A 14,099-nucleotide genomic window follows, 5' to 3' on the forward strand; every position below is an offset into this window, starting at 1 on the left:
GGTGAGATTGACTGCCCTTGACATCAAGGCAACATTTGAACAAGTGTGGCATCAAAGAGCCCTGGTAAAATTGAAGTCAATGAGAATCAGGGGGAAAACTCTCCAGTGGCTGGAGTCATACCTAGCACAAAGGAAGATGGTAGTGGTTGTTGGAGGCCAATCATCTCAGCCCCAGGACATTGCTGCAGGAGTTCCTCAGGGCAGTGTCCTAGTCCCAACCACCTTCAGCTGCTTCATGAATGACCTTTCCTCCATCATAAGGTCAGAAGTGGGGATGTTCGCTGATGATTGCACAGTGTTCAGTTCCATTCATAACCCCTCAGATAATGAAACAGTTCGTGCCCCCATGCAGCAAGACCTGGACAACACCCAGGCTTGGGCTGATAACTTGCAAGTAATATTCGGGCCAGTCAAGTGCCAGGCAATGACCAGCTCCACCAAGAGAGAGTCCAACTACCTCCCCTTGACATTCAACAGCATTACCATCGCCGAATCCCCCTCCACCAACTTCCAGGGGGTCACCATTGACCAGAAACTTGACTGGACCAGCCATATAAATACTGTGGCTACAAGAGCAGGTCAGAGGCTGGGTATTTTGTGGCGAGTGACTCACCTCCTGACTCCCCAAAGCCTTTCCACCATCTACAAGGCACAAGTACCATTATTCAAGAAGGGGAGTACGGAAAAACCGGGGAACTACAGGCCAGTGAGCCTAACATCAGTGGGAGGAAAATTATTGGAAAAAATTCTGAAGGACAAAATTAGTCTCCACTTGGAGAAGCAAGGATTAATCAGGGATAGTCAACATGGCTTTGTCAAGGGAAGATCATGTCTGACTAATTTGATTGAATTTTTTGAGGGGGTGACTAGGCGTGTGGATGAGGGTAACGCAGTGGATGTGGTATACATGGATTTCAGTAAGGCCTTCGATAAAGTCCCGCACAGGAGACTGGTCAAGAAGGTACGAGCCCATGGAGTCCAGGGTGCCTTGGCACTTTGTATACAAAACTGGCTTAGTGGCAGAAGGCAGAGGGTGATGGTCGAAGGTTGTTTTTGTGACTGGAAGCCTGTGGCCAGTGGGGTACCACAGGGATCTGTGCTGGGGCCCTTGCTGTTTGTGGTCTACATTAACGACTTGGATATGAATGTAAAAGGTATGATCAGTAAGTTCGCTGATGATACAAAAATTGGTAGGGTGGTAAATAGCGAGGAGGATAGCCTCAGTCTGCAGGACGATATAGATGGGTTGGTCAGATGGGCGGAACAGTGGCAAATGGAATTTAACCCGGAAAAGTGCGAGGTGATGCACTTTGGAGGGACTAACAAGGCAAGGGAATACACAATGAATGGGAAGACCCTAGGCAAGACAGAGGGTCAGAGGGATCTTGGTGTGCAAGTTCACAGATCCTTGAAGGCGGCGGAACAGGTAGATGAGGTGGTAAAGAAGGCATATGGGATACTTGCCTTTATTAGCCGAGGCATAGAATATAAGAGCAAGGAGGTTATGATGGAGCTGTATAAAACACTGGTTAGGCCACAGCTGGAGTACTGTGTGCAGTTCTGGTCACCGCACTACAGGAAGGATGTGATCGATTTGGAGAGGGTGCAGAGGAGATTCACCAGGATGTTACCAGGGCTGGAGCGCTTCAGCTATGAAGAGAGACTGGGAAGATTGGGTTTGTTTTCCTTGGAGCAGAGGAGGCTGAGGGGGGACATGATTGAGGTGTACAAAATTATGAGGGGCATAGATAGGATGGATACTAAGGAGCTTTTTCCCTTCGTTGAGGGTTCTATAACAAGGGGGCATAGATTCAAGGTAAAAGGCGGGAGGTTTAGAGGGGATTTGAGAAAGAACTTTTTCACCCAGAGGGTGGTTGGAATCTGGAACTCACTGCCTGAGAGGGTTGTGGAGGCAGGAACCCTCACAACATTCAAGAAGCATTTGGATGAGCACTTGAAATGCCATAGCATACAAGGCTACGGACCAAATGCTGGAATATGGGATTAGATTAGACTGGGCTTGATGGCCGGCGCGGACACGATGGGCCGAAGGGCCTCTATCCGTGCTGTATAACTCTATGACTCCATGAAGTCAGGAGTGTGATGGAATCCTCTCCACTTGCCTGGAAGAGTGCAGCTCCAACAACACTCAAGAAGTTCGACACCATTCAGGACAAAGCAACCCGCTTGATTGGTACCCCATCCACCACCCTAAACATTCACTCCCTTCACCAACGGCACAAAGAAACTGAACTGACAACAGTTTATTCTTAGGCAGCTCATTAGCCAGTACAGTTCAATAAGCCAAACAGGTTAGCCATTGTTATACATGCTTACAGAATATATAATGATTTACCTACTGTGCACCTCTTTTATTCAGTGTATGTGAAAGGCGCATGAAACACCACCACCAGCACATTCCCCTCCAAATCACACACCATCCCGACTTGGAAATATATTGCCATTCCCTCATCGTCGCTGGGTCAATATTCTGGAACTCCCTACCTAAGAGCGCTGTGGGAGAACCTTCACCACACGGACTGCAGCGGTTCAAGAAGGCGGCTCACCACCACCTTCTCAAGGGCAATTAGGGATGGGCAATAAATGCTGGCCTTGCCAGCGACACCCACATCCCATGAATGAATAATAAAAAAACACCGTTGCTGCAGTGTGTACCATCTACAGGATGTACTGCAGCAACTCGCCAAGGCTTCTTCGACAGCACCTCCCAAACCTGCGACCTCTACCACCTAGAAGGACAAGGGCAGCAGGCGCTTGGGAACAACACCACCTGCACGTTCCCCTCCAAGTCACACACCATCCCGACTTGAAAATATATCAGCGATCCTTCATCATCGCTGGGTCAAAATCCTGGAACTACTTACCTAACAGCACTGTGGGAGAACCTTCACCACACGGACTGCAGCAGTTCAAGAAGGTGGCTCACCACCACCTTCTCAAGCATAATTATGGAAGGGCAATAAATGCTGGCCTTGCCAGCGACGCCCACATCCCATGAATTATTTTTTTTAAAAAGGCACTGTTGAAAGGGGCTTCCAGAGTTTCACATCACCACAATGTTCTGTTGACGAGCAGAGCCACAGGAGTGCTGAGGTGCAGTGCCAGGAAAGTGGCCTTGCTCCATATGAGAGGCACCTGCTGGCCTCTCTCAGGATGACAGCAAGCCTGCTGCCCCATCACCCCTCTGCCAGTGCCCTTGCTGGTGCCACTCAGCAACCAGCCTAGACTACTACAGCCCACATTGAGATTTTGCAATATGTAGCTGGGCTCTCAAGGCCCAGAGCTGCACGAGGTTGTCCCCCACGGCCATCTGAAGGGTTCTCAATGGAAGCTCAGCAGATTCCCACCTCCTAAGCTGTAGTCACTGGGGAAACACATCGTAGGAACACAAGGATAGGGAAAAGAGCACACAAGACAGGCAGTAAGGGCTTACATAAGGGTGATTAGTTATTTTTTTAATCAATGCTGACATGATTTGTTTGATAAATTTGATTTTTGTTCTGGATTTGATGTTGGTCTTTTTAGTGAAGCGAGGGCAAGATCCATGAGTCTGGAGTGATGGAAGGCAATCGGACGGTGACTGTAAGGAAAGTGGTAATTATTGTTGCACTGTTGGAGAATGGGGAATGGGAGGGCTGATTTAGGTGACTCCTCGATGAGCTGGTCTGTGAGACCTCGGTAGGGACTCTGGTGGTCACTGCCTCTCCTCCTCCTCTTCCTCTTCCTGCTCTTCCTCCTCTTCCTGCTCTTTCTCCTCCTCCTGCTCCTCCTCCTGCATTTGTTGCTGCCCTGGTGGTGGTAAAGGCTGGTCCCTAATGATGGTGAAGTAGTGGAGCATGCAGCAAACTGACAAATCTGCAAACTCACCGGGGATGTACTGAAAGCTCCTCCGAAACGGTACAAACAACGGAAGCATTGCTTGAGGACGCCGATTGTTTGCTCGATAATGTTCCTTGTGGCAGCAGGGCTCTCATTGTTGGCCTGATCTGCAGCTGTGTGCAGATTCCTGACAGGAATCATGAGCCATGTCTGAAGGAGATATCCCTTGTTGTCCAGTAGCCAGCCTATAACTTAACGACCTGGTTAGAATAAAGGCGGCACAGAGGACTGGCACAGGATGAAAGAGCCATGACTGCTGCCGGGATAGCGGGCACAGACATGCATGATTCGCTCCCTGTCGTCGTAAACCAGTTGTATGTTGAGGGAATGGTATCTATTTTCATTAATAAAGGTACCAGGCTGGTGATAGGAAGCAAGCAAAGCAATGTAAGTTCAGTCAATAGCATCCTGCACCCAGGGGAACCCTGTCGTTCATGCAAACCTAGTGCTCTCTCGTCCTGCTTCGCTTTCAGTAGGGAAGATGACGTAAGTGTCTCTTTGGCGTAGAGAGTCTCACCGACCTCTCTGATATATCTGTACACTGCTAACTGGGAGATGTTGCTGATGTCACCCATTGCAGCGTGACAGGAGCCCATGGCATAAAAGTTGAGGTCAACGGTGACCTTGACAGCCACAGACAGTGCTGTCCATGCCCTGGTTCGAGGCTGGAGTTGTGGATGCAGCAGGTGACATAACTCATTGACAGCCTCCTTAGTGAAGAGAAGGTGCCTGAGATATTGCTGTCTATCGAAGCAATCTGTCTATCTGCAACAACCTGCCTGGAGAAGCGCAGCCTCCTCATGCACTGTTCCTTCGACAGAAGTGATCCCTGAAAACTCTCTGTGGATATGGCCGCCTGCGCAGTGCCCTCCTGCTCCCTCTTCTGGCAGCTTCTACTGCTGTCTTCCTTGTTGCTTCCCCTCGTCCTCTATTCCCAAAGGCAGCCCTACCAGACCACCCATATCTGCAGCCAGACTATTTGTGAGGTAAAGAACAACAACAGTACAAGAGCAGCAAAACAACTCTGTGCAGACAAGTGAACTTTCAAGAGTGACAGAATGCAGCAACAAACACCTAGAATTCAAGCAGTGACCAGAAATACTAAACCAGCAACTAACCTGTAAACCCTCCATGTTCCATTTAAGTAGCGCTGGCGAGGGGGCCTTCCTGCAACTTAGCACCGTGTTGTGCTGTGCGAGCTCAGCACGTGGCAAGTGAAGCGCTGGGACATTCGAAAATCTACAAGAAATGCAGGACCCGAATTTACATGAATTATTCTTGACTTTCAATGTTGCTAGCGTGCGCTCCTGCTGCCAGCGCGACCCCCTCTACCAATATTCAGGCAGCGCACTTCCGGATGGAGTTGTGCACGTGCTTCCTGCCCGCCTTATTGGGGGTTTAGTAGGACAGTTAGCGCCCGAGAAATGGGCGCTGTGCTGCTGAATTTATAGGCCAGTGAACCATTTTTTAAGGCACCATGGGTTGACACTTGGGTGCGAAATGAATTCAAGGTAATTATTTTGCTTGCCATTAAATTAATCACCTTTATCATTAGGCATTTTGGTCTGCAGTGTGGTTTTATGGTAGCTTCAGAGTCTGTATTGTCAGCATGTCATTGATATAGAATTTGGTTGAATGATTTCAATTTTCCTTAATGCAGGATTAAGGGATTGACGAAGGATGTAACAAAGACTGTTAATGCAGAGCGGCTTTGTGTAGGTTTTCAGGACAAGGGAATAAGCAGGTCATCAGAATCGCTGTGCAATTAACTCATTCCTGGCATCTCTGGCAGAGGTGGTCTTCTTTCTCCCCCTCCTTCCTCGCCTTCACCCTGGTCTTCCTCATCCAACGAGGACAGCTGCGGTTTCACTGCCTCCAAATACAGTTCTCTCCAGAAGACAAGATTATGCAGGCTGCAGCACATCACTATGATGCAGGGGACTCTTTGTAGGGCATATTGTAGAGAGCCCCCCGACCTGGTGAGACACCTGAATCCGCCTTTGAGGAGCACCATAATGTACTTATTTGTGATCACAGTGGTCCAATGGCTGTGATTATAGCTGTGTTGTTCAGGTGTGGTGGGCATGTGAGCCATGTATATGGGGGCATTCCTTGTCCCTCAGCAACCATCCTGTCACATTCCTGGATGGGTCGAATATTGGAGTGTCGCAGCATAAAAGCGTTGCGGCAGCTGCCTGGGATCCTTGCACAAACTTGCATTATCCTGTTTCTGTGATCGAAGATGAGCTGCACATTAATTGAGCGGTAACTCTCCTGATTTACAAAGGCTGCTGACTGGTCTTCTGCTGCCCCTGTTGGCAACCTGTGTTTAGTCTGTCATGCCCTGGATCCAAGGGAAGCCAGTCACTGCTGCAAATCCCTGAGCTCCCTCCTATTGACTGTTAACGTCAATGGAGAAAGTGATGCACAGGTTGGTCCTGGCAATGCAGACTGGGATACACGAGAGAGACCCCCTGTTGCAGCCTGGAATGAGCCAGTGGCAAAGTTAAGGGCTGTGGTGACTTTGACAGCCACTGGCAAAGCATGGTTCCCTCCCCCCCCCCCCCCCCCCCGCCTCCCGCTGCAGTAGAGGTCTGCAACAGATCTAGCAGCTTAAAACTGGGCATCCATGAGGTGCTGTGGGCCATCAGCAGCAGCAGAATTGTATTCCAGCACAATCTGTAACCTCATGGCCCAGCATATTCCTCACTCACCATTACAAACAAGCCTGGGGATCAACCCTGGTTCTTTGAGGGGTGTAGAAGAGCATGCCAGGAGCAGCACCAGGTGTACCTAAAAATGAGATGCCAACCTGGTGAAGCTACAACACAGGACTACAAGCATGCTAAACAGCGGAAGCAACATGCTATAGACAGCTAAGCGATTCCACAACAACGATCAGATCAAAGCTCTGCAGTCCTGCCACATCCAATCGTGAATGGTGGTGGACAATTAAACAACTAACGGGAGGAGGAGGCTCTGTAAACATCCCCATCCTCAATGATGGCAGAGTCCAGCACGTGAGTGCAAAAGACAAAGCTGAAGCATTTGCAACCATCTTCAGCCATAAGTGCCGAGTAGATGATCCATCTCGGCCACCTCCCGACATCCCACCATCACAGAAGCCAGTCTTCAGTCAATTCGATTCACTCCGCATGATATCAAGAAATGGCTGAGTGCACTGGATACAGCAAAGGCTATGGGCACGGACAACATCCCGGCTGTGGTGCTGAAGATTTGTGCTCCAGAACTAGCCGCGCCTCTAGCCAAACTGTTCCAGTACAGCTACAACACTGGCATCTACCCGACAATGTGGAAAATTGCCCAGGTATGTCCTGTCCACAAAAAGCAGGACAAATGCAATCCGGCCAATTACTGCCCCATCAGTCTACTCTCAATCATCAGCAAAGTGATGGAAGGTGTCGTTGACAGTGCTATCAAACGGCACTTACTCACCAACAACCTGCTCACCGATGCTCAGTTTGGGTTCTGCCAGGACCACTCGGCTCCAGACCTCATTACAGCCTTGGTCCAAACATGGACAAAGGAGCTGAATTCCAGAAGTGAGGTGAGAGTGATTGCTCTTGACATCAAGGCAGCATTTGACCGAATGTGGCACCAAGGAGCCCTAGTAAAATTGAAGTCAAAGGGAATCAGGGGAAAAACTCTCCAGTGGCTGGAGTCATACCTAGCACAAAGGAAGATGGTAGTGGATGTTGCAGGCCAATCATTTCAGCTCCAGGACATTGCTGCAGGAGCTCCTCAGGGCAGTGTCCTAGGCCCAACCATCTTCAGCTACTTCATCAATGACCTTCCCTCCAGCATAAGGTCGGAAATGGGGATGTTCGCTGATGATTGCACAGTGTTCCGTTCCATTCGCAACTCCTCAGATAACAAAGCATTCCGTGCCCGCGTGCAGCAAGACCTGGACAACATCCAGGCTTGGGCTGATAAGTGGCAAGTAACATTTGCACCAGACAAGTGCCAGGCAATGACCATCTCCAACAAGAGAGAGTCTAACCACCTCCCCTTGACATTCAATGGCATTACCATCACCGAATCCCCCACCATCAACATCCTTGGAGTTACCATTGACCAGAAACTTAACTGGACCAGCCACATAAATACTGTGGCTACAAGAGCAGGTCAGAGGCTGGGTATTCTGCAGCGAGTGACTCACCTCCTGATTTCCCAAAGCCTTTCCACCATCCACAAGGCACAAGTCAGGAGTGTGATAGAATACTCTCCACTTGCCTGGACGAGTGCAGCTCCAACAGCACTCAAGAAATTCGACACCATCCAGGACAAAGCAGCCCGCTTGATTGGCACCCCATCCACCACCCTAAACATTCACTCCCTTCACCACTGGCGTACCGTGGCTGCAGTGTGTACCACCATCCACAGGATGCACTGCAGCAACTCGCCAAGGCTTCTTCGACAGCACCTTCCAAACCCACGACCTCTGCCACCTAGCAGGACAAGGGCAGCAGGCACATGGGAACAACACCACCTGCACGTTCCTCTCCAAGTCACACACCATCCCGACTTGGAAATATATCGCCGTTCCTTCATTGTCGCTGGGTCAAAATCCTGGAACTCCCTTCCTAACAGCACTGTGGGAGAACCTTCACCACACGGACTGCAGCGGTTCAAGAAGACGGCTCACCACCACCTTCTCAAGGGCAATTAGGGATGGGCAATAAATGCAGGCCTTGGCAGCGACGCCGAAATCCCATGAATGAATCAAGAAAAACAACCTGCCTGGAGAAGCGCGGCCTCCTCCTGTGCTGCTCCTTCAATTGAACCAAGAAATTGATTCTTGGCCTATAGACCCTGTATGCTGGGTATGGCCTTTAACGAGCAGCCCCCCTCACCCACTGTCTTCTAATCGACTCACCTGCTGCTCCTTTTGATCCACCTCTTCCTCCATCCAAATCAAAGTGGCTATAATGGCACCCATGGTGAGTTGTGAGAGCTTAATCAGGGTAGATACAGCAAAAAATCTCAGAAAGAAGCAATCTGGAAGCTGGAAACTCTCCTTGCAATCCAAACTGCATAATGGCACACAAATCCAATTGCCTGCAGCTGAGTTTACCTTTAAATGGTGCTTCCAGTGGTCCTGAGCGACCAGTCCCGCTCGGTTTCACTAGAGGGTTGGGCACTGGGCGGGACTTCCACAATTTCACATTAAAATTGCACCAAGTTCCTCAGATTCATGAGGCCTGTCTTTGGCGGGCACCTTGGTTGCCTAAGAAAAACTGCGCTGTTAAATGGCGGTCGTCGGGATAGTAGCAGGAACGGGGCGGTAAGTACGCTGAAGCAACTTCAATAGCATGCCCGCACCATTCCCCCTGGGCGGGGTGCGTTAAAATTGCCTCTTTAAGTCTTTGGAATAGATCTTGACTTTGTGCGACAGTGCAAAACAGGTGAAGTCAATGGAAATAATATTCGGGAGAGATGTAAAATGGTCTCCCGACTGGCTATCACCCATTTTACACTATCGCACTAATTCAAGATCTACCCCATTGACACAGGTACTTCAGTATAACTCATTTCATTTTAGCAATACACACCACAACACAAGCTAAAACAGAGTTAAAAAAAGGGAAACCGAAATATAAATTAATTGCTCTTGAAAGTTATTTTACATTTTTTTATTGATATTACTTCAGAATCTGGCCAAGTGCCCAGAGGTTGGTTGATTCATAATTTATGACACTGACCTAGAAATAACAAGTAGAGTTGTTAATGACAATTTTAACCACAGAATCAATTCATGAAGCCAGAGTGAAGATAAAAATCTACAGGAGCTGCATTGAGGATTATGAACAGAATATAGAAATATTTCTTGATAATAAATTTGTATTAATTGTGGAAGTTACAAATCACCAACCTTCTCATTCCAGATGTGCTCGCGAGTGGTAGCTCCACAGAAACTAATGCACAGAATCAAGCATTGGAAAAGTACATACACGGTGAAGGAACGCATTCAACTGTATGAGTTCATGGACTTATTGTTGTTGTAAGTATTGAAACTCCACTGAAGTTGTACTTTCTCCTTGGAGTCTCTCTTTTGAAGACAATTATTTCTATCCTCTAAGAGACATAGGAAGAGGAGTCGGCCATTCAGCTGCTTGAGCCTGCTTTGCCATTCAATCACAGCATGGTTGATCTATACCTCAACTGCATTTAACCGTCTTTGATCCATATCGCTTGATACCCTTACCTAACAAAAATCTATCAATCTCAGTCTTCAACTTTTCAATTGACCCAGCACCAACAGCTGAATGGCTTGGCTCTAATTTTAAAGTTATGGCCCCTTGTTCTAGATTCCCGCAACAGAGGAAATTGTTTCTCTGTCTTTACCCTATCGAATCCTTTTGTCATTTTAAACACCTCAATTAGATCACCCCTCAACCTTCTAAACTCAAGGGAATACAAGCCAAGTTAATGCTTAAGCAAGCCAAGTTTATGTTAAGGGTTAAGGGCTTAATTTGCAATTTTCCAATCCAAAGACACAATTCCCGAATCTAGAGAGCTTTGGAACATTCTGACTAACACATCTGCAATATCCTCACCTATTTCTTTTAATAAGCTATAACCTGGGGTGGAAACCATCAGGTCCTGGAGATTTGTCTATCTTAAGTCCCGTTATTTTCTCCATTACCATGTTTTACTTATATTAAATCTAATGTTCCACTCCGTGACTTATTTTTAGTTTCCCTTTTTATTGCTGGTATTCTATCCTCTTTCTCTATTGTGAAAACGGATACAAAGTGTTCATTTAACAAGTCTGCCATTTTCTTATTGTTCATTATGGTCTCAACTGTTTAGTCGCACCTGTTTTTAATGGGCCCACATTTTCCCTTACCATTTTCTGGGGTAGCAATTTGATAGCGCCGGACTGCCAGCACGAACTGGGTGCAGGGAACGATCCCTGTGCTGGAACAGGGTGGCCCGAGGCTTGATTAAAATTAGGCCTCAGACCTCATTTAAATTAACCCAGCGAGTTGCAGACATCTGCTGCGTATCCTCAGGCAGCTCACCGGTGAAGCGGATATCAATTTTAGGCTGCTACAACACCAGCAACGATCCTCAGGTAGGGCCAGGGTGCGGGGGGGGGGGGGCGGTGAGGAAGACCATCAGGAGGGGGCTGAGCTGGGGCTGGCAGCGGACTTTGGGAACGCTCCTCTGATGCAGCTTGGTACATTTATTTTAAAAGTTAAAGGTACTATAAAAAAGCAAGTTTTGTTTTGTTGCCTTAAAAGCAAGACCAGGCAAGTATCCTTGCTGCATATCACCTCGCTGTCCAGCATGGTTCAGATCTGGAACTGAGTAGGGTAAGGGATCAAACTTGCATCCTTCCACACTGGGCTGTGTCATTTGGCATCACTGTGCTGCCCAGCAATACAGAATTTCAGTTGGTTATTAGATGTGCTTAAACTATAGTCTTCTCTTTGACGATCACCTCTTCGGTATAGTTTCAACATAAGAACAGACGAAAATTCAGCAATGAGAAAAGGCCATTCAGCCAACTGTAGCGTATTCCTTTTGTACCCTAACTATCCTATTGCAACATCTAACTGTGTTTCATATAACCCCAATTGACTCGAACACCATGCCTGTCAAATCATTTCAAATATTTCTCACTCTTAAAGTAGAGAAGTTCTTCCTGAAATCTGTTCTAAATGTACTTTTTGCTCATTTCCATTTAGGCAATTGGTCCTATTTTCCCAGTTTACCTTGAAGCAATAATTTTTATTGTTATATCATTTCATAGATTATATACTTTGATGCAGTACCCCTCATCCGCCTTCTTCCTAGTTTGTAAAGCTTAATCTTCTCTAATTTTTCTTCCCAGCTTTTCTACTTTACACTGAAATCAGTCACGTTGCTCCTCGTTTCACCCTCTCCAGTGTTTGTAAATGCTCTTTGTGGTGTGATAACACAAGGGACAGAGTAGTCCAAGTGCACCTCCTCCATTCTGACATTACGGGGCCCGCCCATTATTGCTGCTTTGAGGTCAGAGCCATTTTGAGGCTCGGGCCTCATTTGCATTGATCTGGTGAATTGCGCGCATCAAACCAGCGCTACATGGAGCTCGTCAGATGGGAAAAATGGGAAATTGACCAACTCCATGCTTGGGGAGTGGAGGCAATTGTGGGGTGGGGGGGGCGCCTTGCCCGAGCCAGTAGCGGAGCGGGCCAGTGTATTTTTGTTGGGCAGGAGGGGCTAGCTTGCTCCAACTGGGCCCATAAAGATAAAAGGTGAAAACTCCATTTGTACTATCAAAATTGCAGTTGGGGTCCTATGTTGGATAGTTCTTCGTCTGTGCCTGTGCTGGCTCCTTGAAAGATCTTTCAAAGAGCTGGCACAGGCACGATGAGCTGAAAGGCCTCCTTCTGTGCTGTATGATTCGATGCACATCATAGGATTCTGATTTGCATATTAAAAGCGGCCTCCCGCCTCAAACAGGTGGGCGCTGTGGCCGCCCATCTGAAGGCTCCTACCAAGATGGTGATGACTGGAACACCAGTGTAAAAGTGGCAAGTGACCTGATGCCATATACAGGCCGCAACTGCCCCGTTTAGACCTGGCGGCTGCAGTTAAGATCAGCCCCTGTACTTCAATGGACACTCTCTGTATTTTTTTTAATTTTTGACCAGCCTCTTACCATGCTCTATCCATAATTTTAAAAAATAACTTTCATGTGAAAGCTTTCGGCAAATCTAAAATCATATACTTTATCTCGTCAGACAGGAAAGTCCTATTCTAAATCTATGCTGGCAGGTTCTGATCAAACTACCTCTTAGAATAGATTCCATTAATTTACCTGTTTTTGATGTTAGGGTAATGAGCCTGGGTCAGTTTTGCCCGTTTTAAATATAGGTGCTATCAGTGTCCAGCAATTCCCCCATGACAATAGCTGAAGCCTCACAACTTTCCTCCATGCTCTCCTTCAGCTTGCTAAGATATCTGGCATCTGTTTCAGGGGATCTGAGTTGAAAATATTTGTTTATTATTTAAACTATTTTATCATTTTCATATTTACTATCACTTTCAATTTTAAAATTCTACCTTCCTCCCTGACCGTTGTTGTACTGTTCTCATACTGGAAGCCATTTTAGTATTGTGTTCAACAATTTCAATTATTCTCATCTTTAGGGCCGCATTTTGCACCATTAATGTCCCCATTAATCTGCTTTAGCAAATTCCAAACCAGTACTTCTGCCAAAATTCTCCCCTTTTTTGTTAAAGGCTCTGGATAGTTTGTTTTACTTTTTATTCCCACTTTTATTGCAGTAAGTTTCATACAATTTACACCAAGTCACTGCCATAATCTCACAGGATTTCACTCATTTTAGATAATGTTCTGAATGAACATTTGTTTAAATATCCTTACGTTTGAATTACTCAACTTCAACTGTACACCTGAATATAGCTAACATCACTATCACTGAAAGGGCAGGAGAATGACTTAAGAAATGGTGCTTTGTGGATAACTGAGTATCGTGTTACCAGGACCATAGGAGGGATTGAAATATTCTAGAAGTTAATAATTTGAGCATACATTAAGAAATGTTGGGGGTTAAATTGGGCCGTGTAGCGCCCGTTTTGTAGGTGCTACGTGGCTCCTAAGCCCCAAAAATGGGATCTGAGATGAGCGCACACACTTCCGGCGTGACGTGCGCAGGATGCCACCTTGGTAACGACCACCGCAAGCATGTAGAGTAGGGAGATTATGACGTTAATCAGTGTGCAACGCTGATTTGAAGCAGCCGGCGGCATTTTCGAACTCCCACTCCAGCCTACACACTGTCCTAACCTCACACAGCTGAACAGGAATTAACGGGCATGAAGGACCCCCCCTCCCCCCCCCCCCACCACCAGCCCCAGTTAAAGGGAGCATGCGGGAGTTACAGGTTATTTGCTGGATTAGTTATTCTGGCTGCTGGTACAATTGTGGGTATTTGTGGAAGTTTCTTATACTTGGAGAAAGTTGCAATATTCCATAGAGATTGGCCTTGCTGGTTTTGCAATACTGTTAGTGGCGTTTAAAATAGTTGCTTCCAGACATGGGTGGCCTGCTCGGGCTTCCTCTGGGAATTGAACATGACTGGAAGCAGGCAGAGAGGCCATGCAGAGCAGGACAAGCTGCTAGAAGAGGGAAGAGGAGGAGGAGGCGCAGGGCACTCAGC

General features: G+C 47.2%; 1 protein-coding gene across 3 annotated transcripts in view; it reads left to right on the forward strand.

Moving 5' to 3' along the window:
- Positions 1-14,099, forward strand: part of LOC137309691 (uncharacterized) — a 414,121-nt gene that overhangs the window by 177,746 nt on the left and 222,276 nt on the right. For all 3 annotated transcript variants that reach the window (XM_067977758.1, XM_067977759.1, XM_067977760.1), the window contains exon 6: positions 9,807-9,922. In XM_067977758.1, coding sequence (XP_067833859.1) covers positions 9,807-9,922 — 116 coding nt within the window. The remainder of the gene's footprint in view (positions 1-9,806; positions 9,923-14,099) is intronic.

The sequence above is a fragment of the Heptranchias perlo genome, unplaced genomic scaffold, assembly GCF_035084215.1.
Source record: "Heptranchias perlo isolate sHepPer1 unplaced genomic scaffold, sHepPer1.hap1 HAP1_SCAFFOLD_177, whole genome shotgun sequence".
Taxonomy (NCBI): domain Eukaryota; kingdom Metazoa; phylum Chordata; class Chondrichthyes; order Hexanchiformes; family Hexanchidae; genus Heptranchias; species Heptranchias perlo.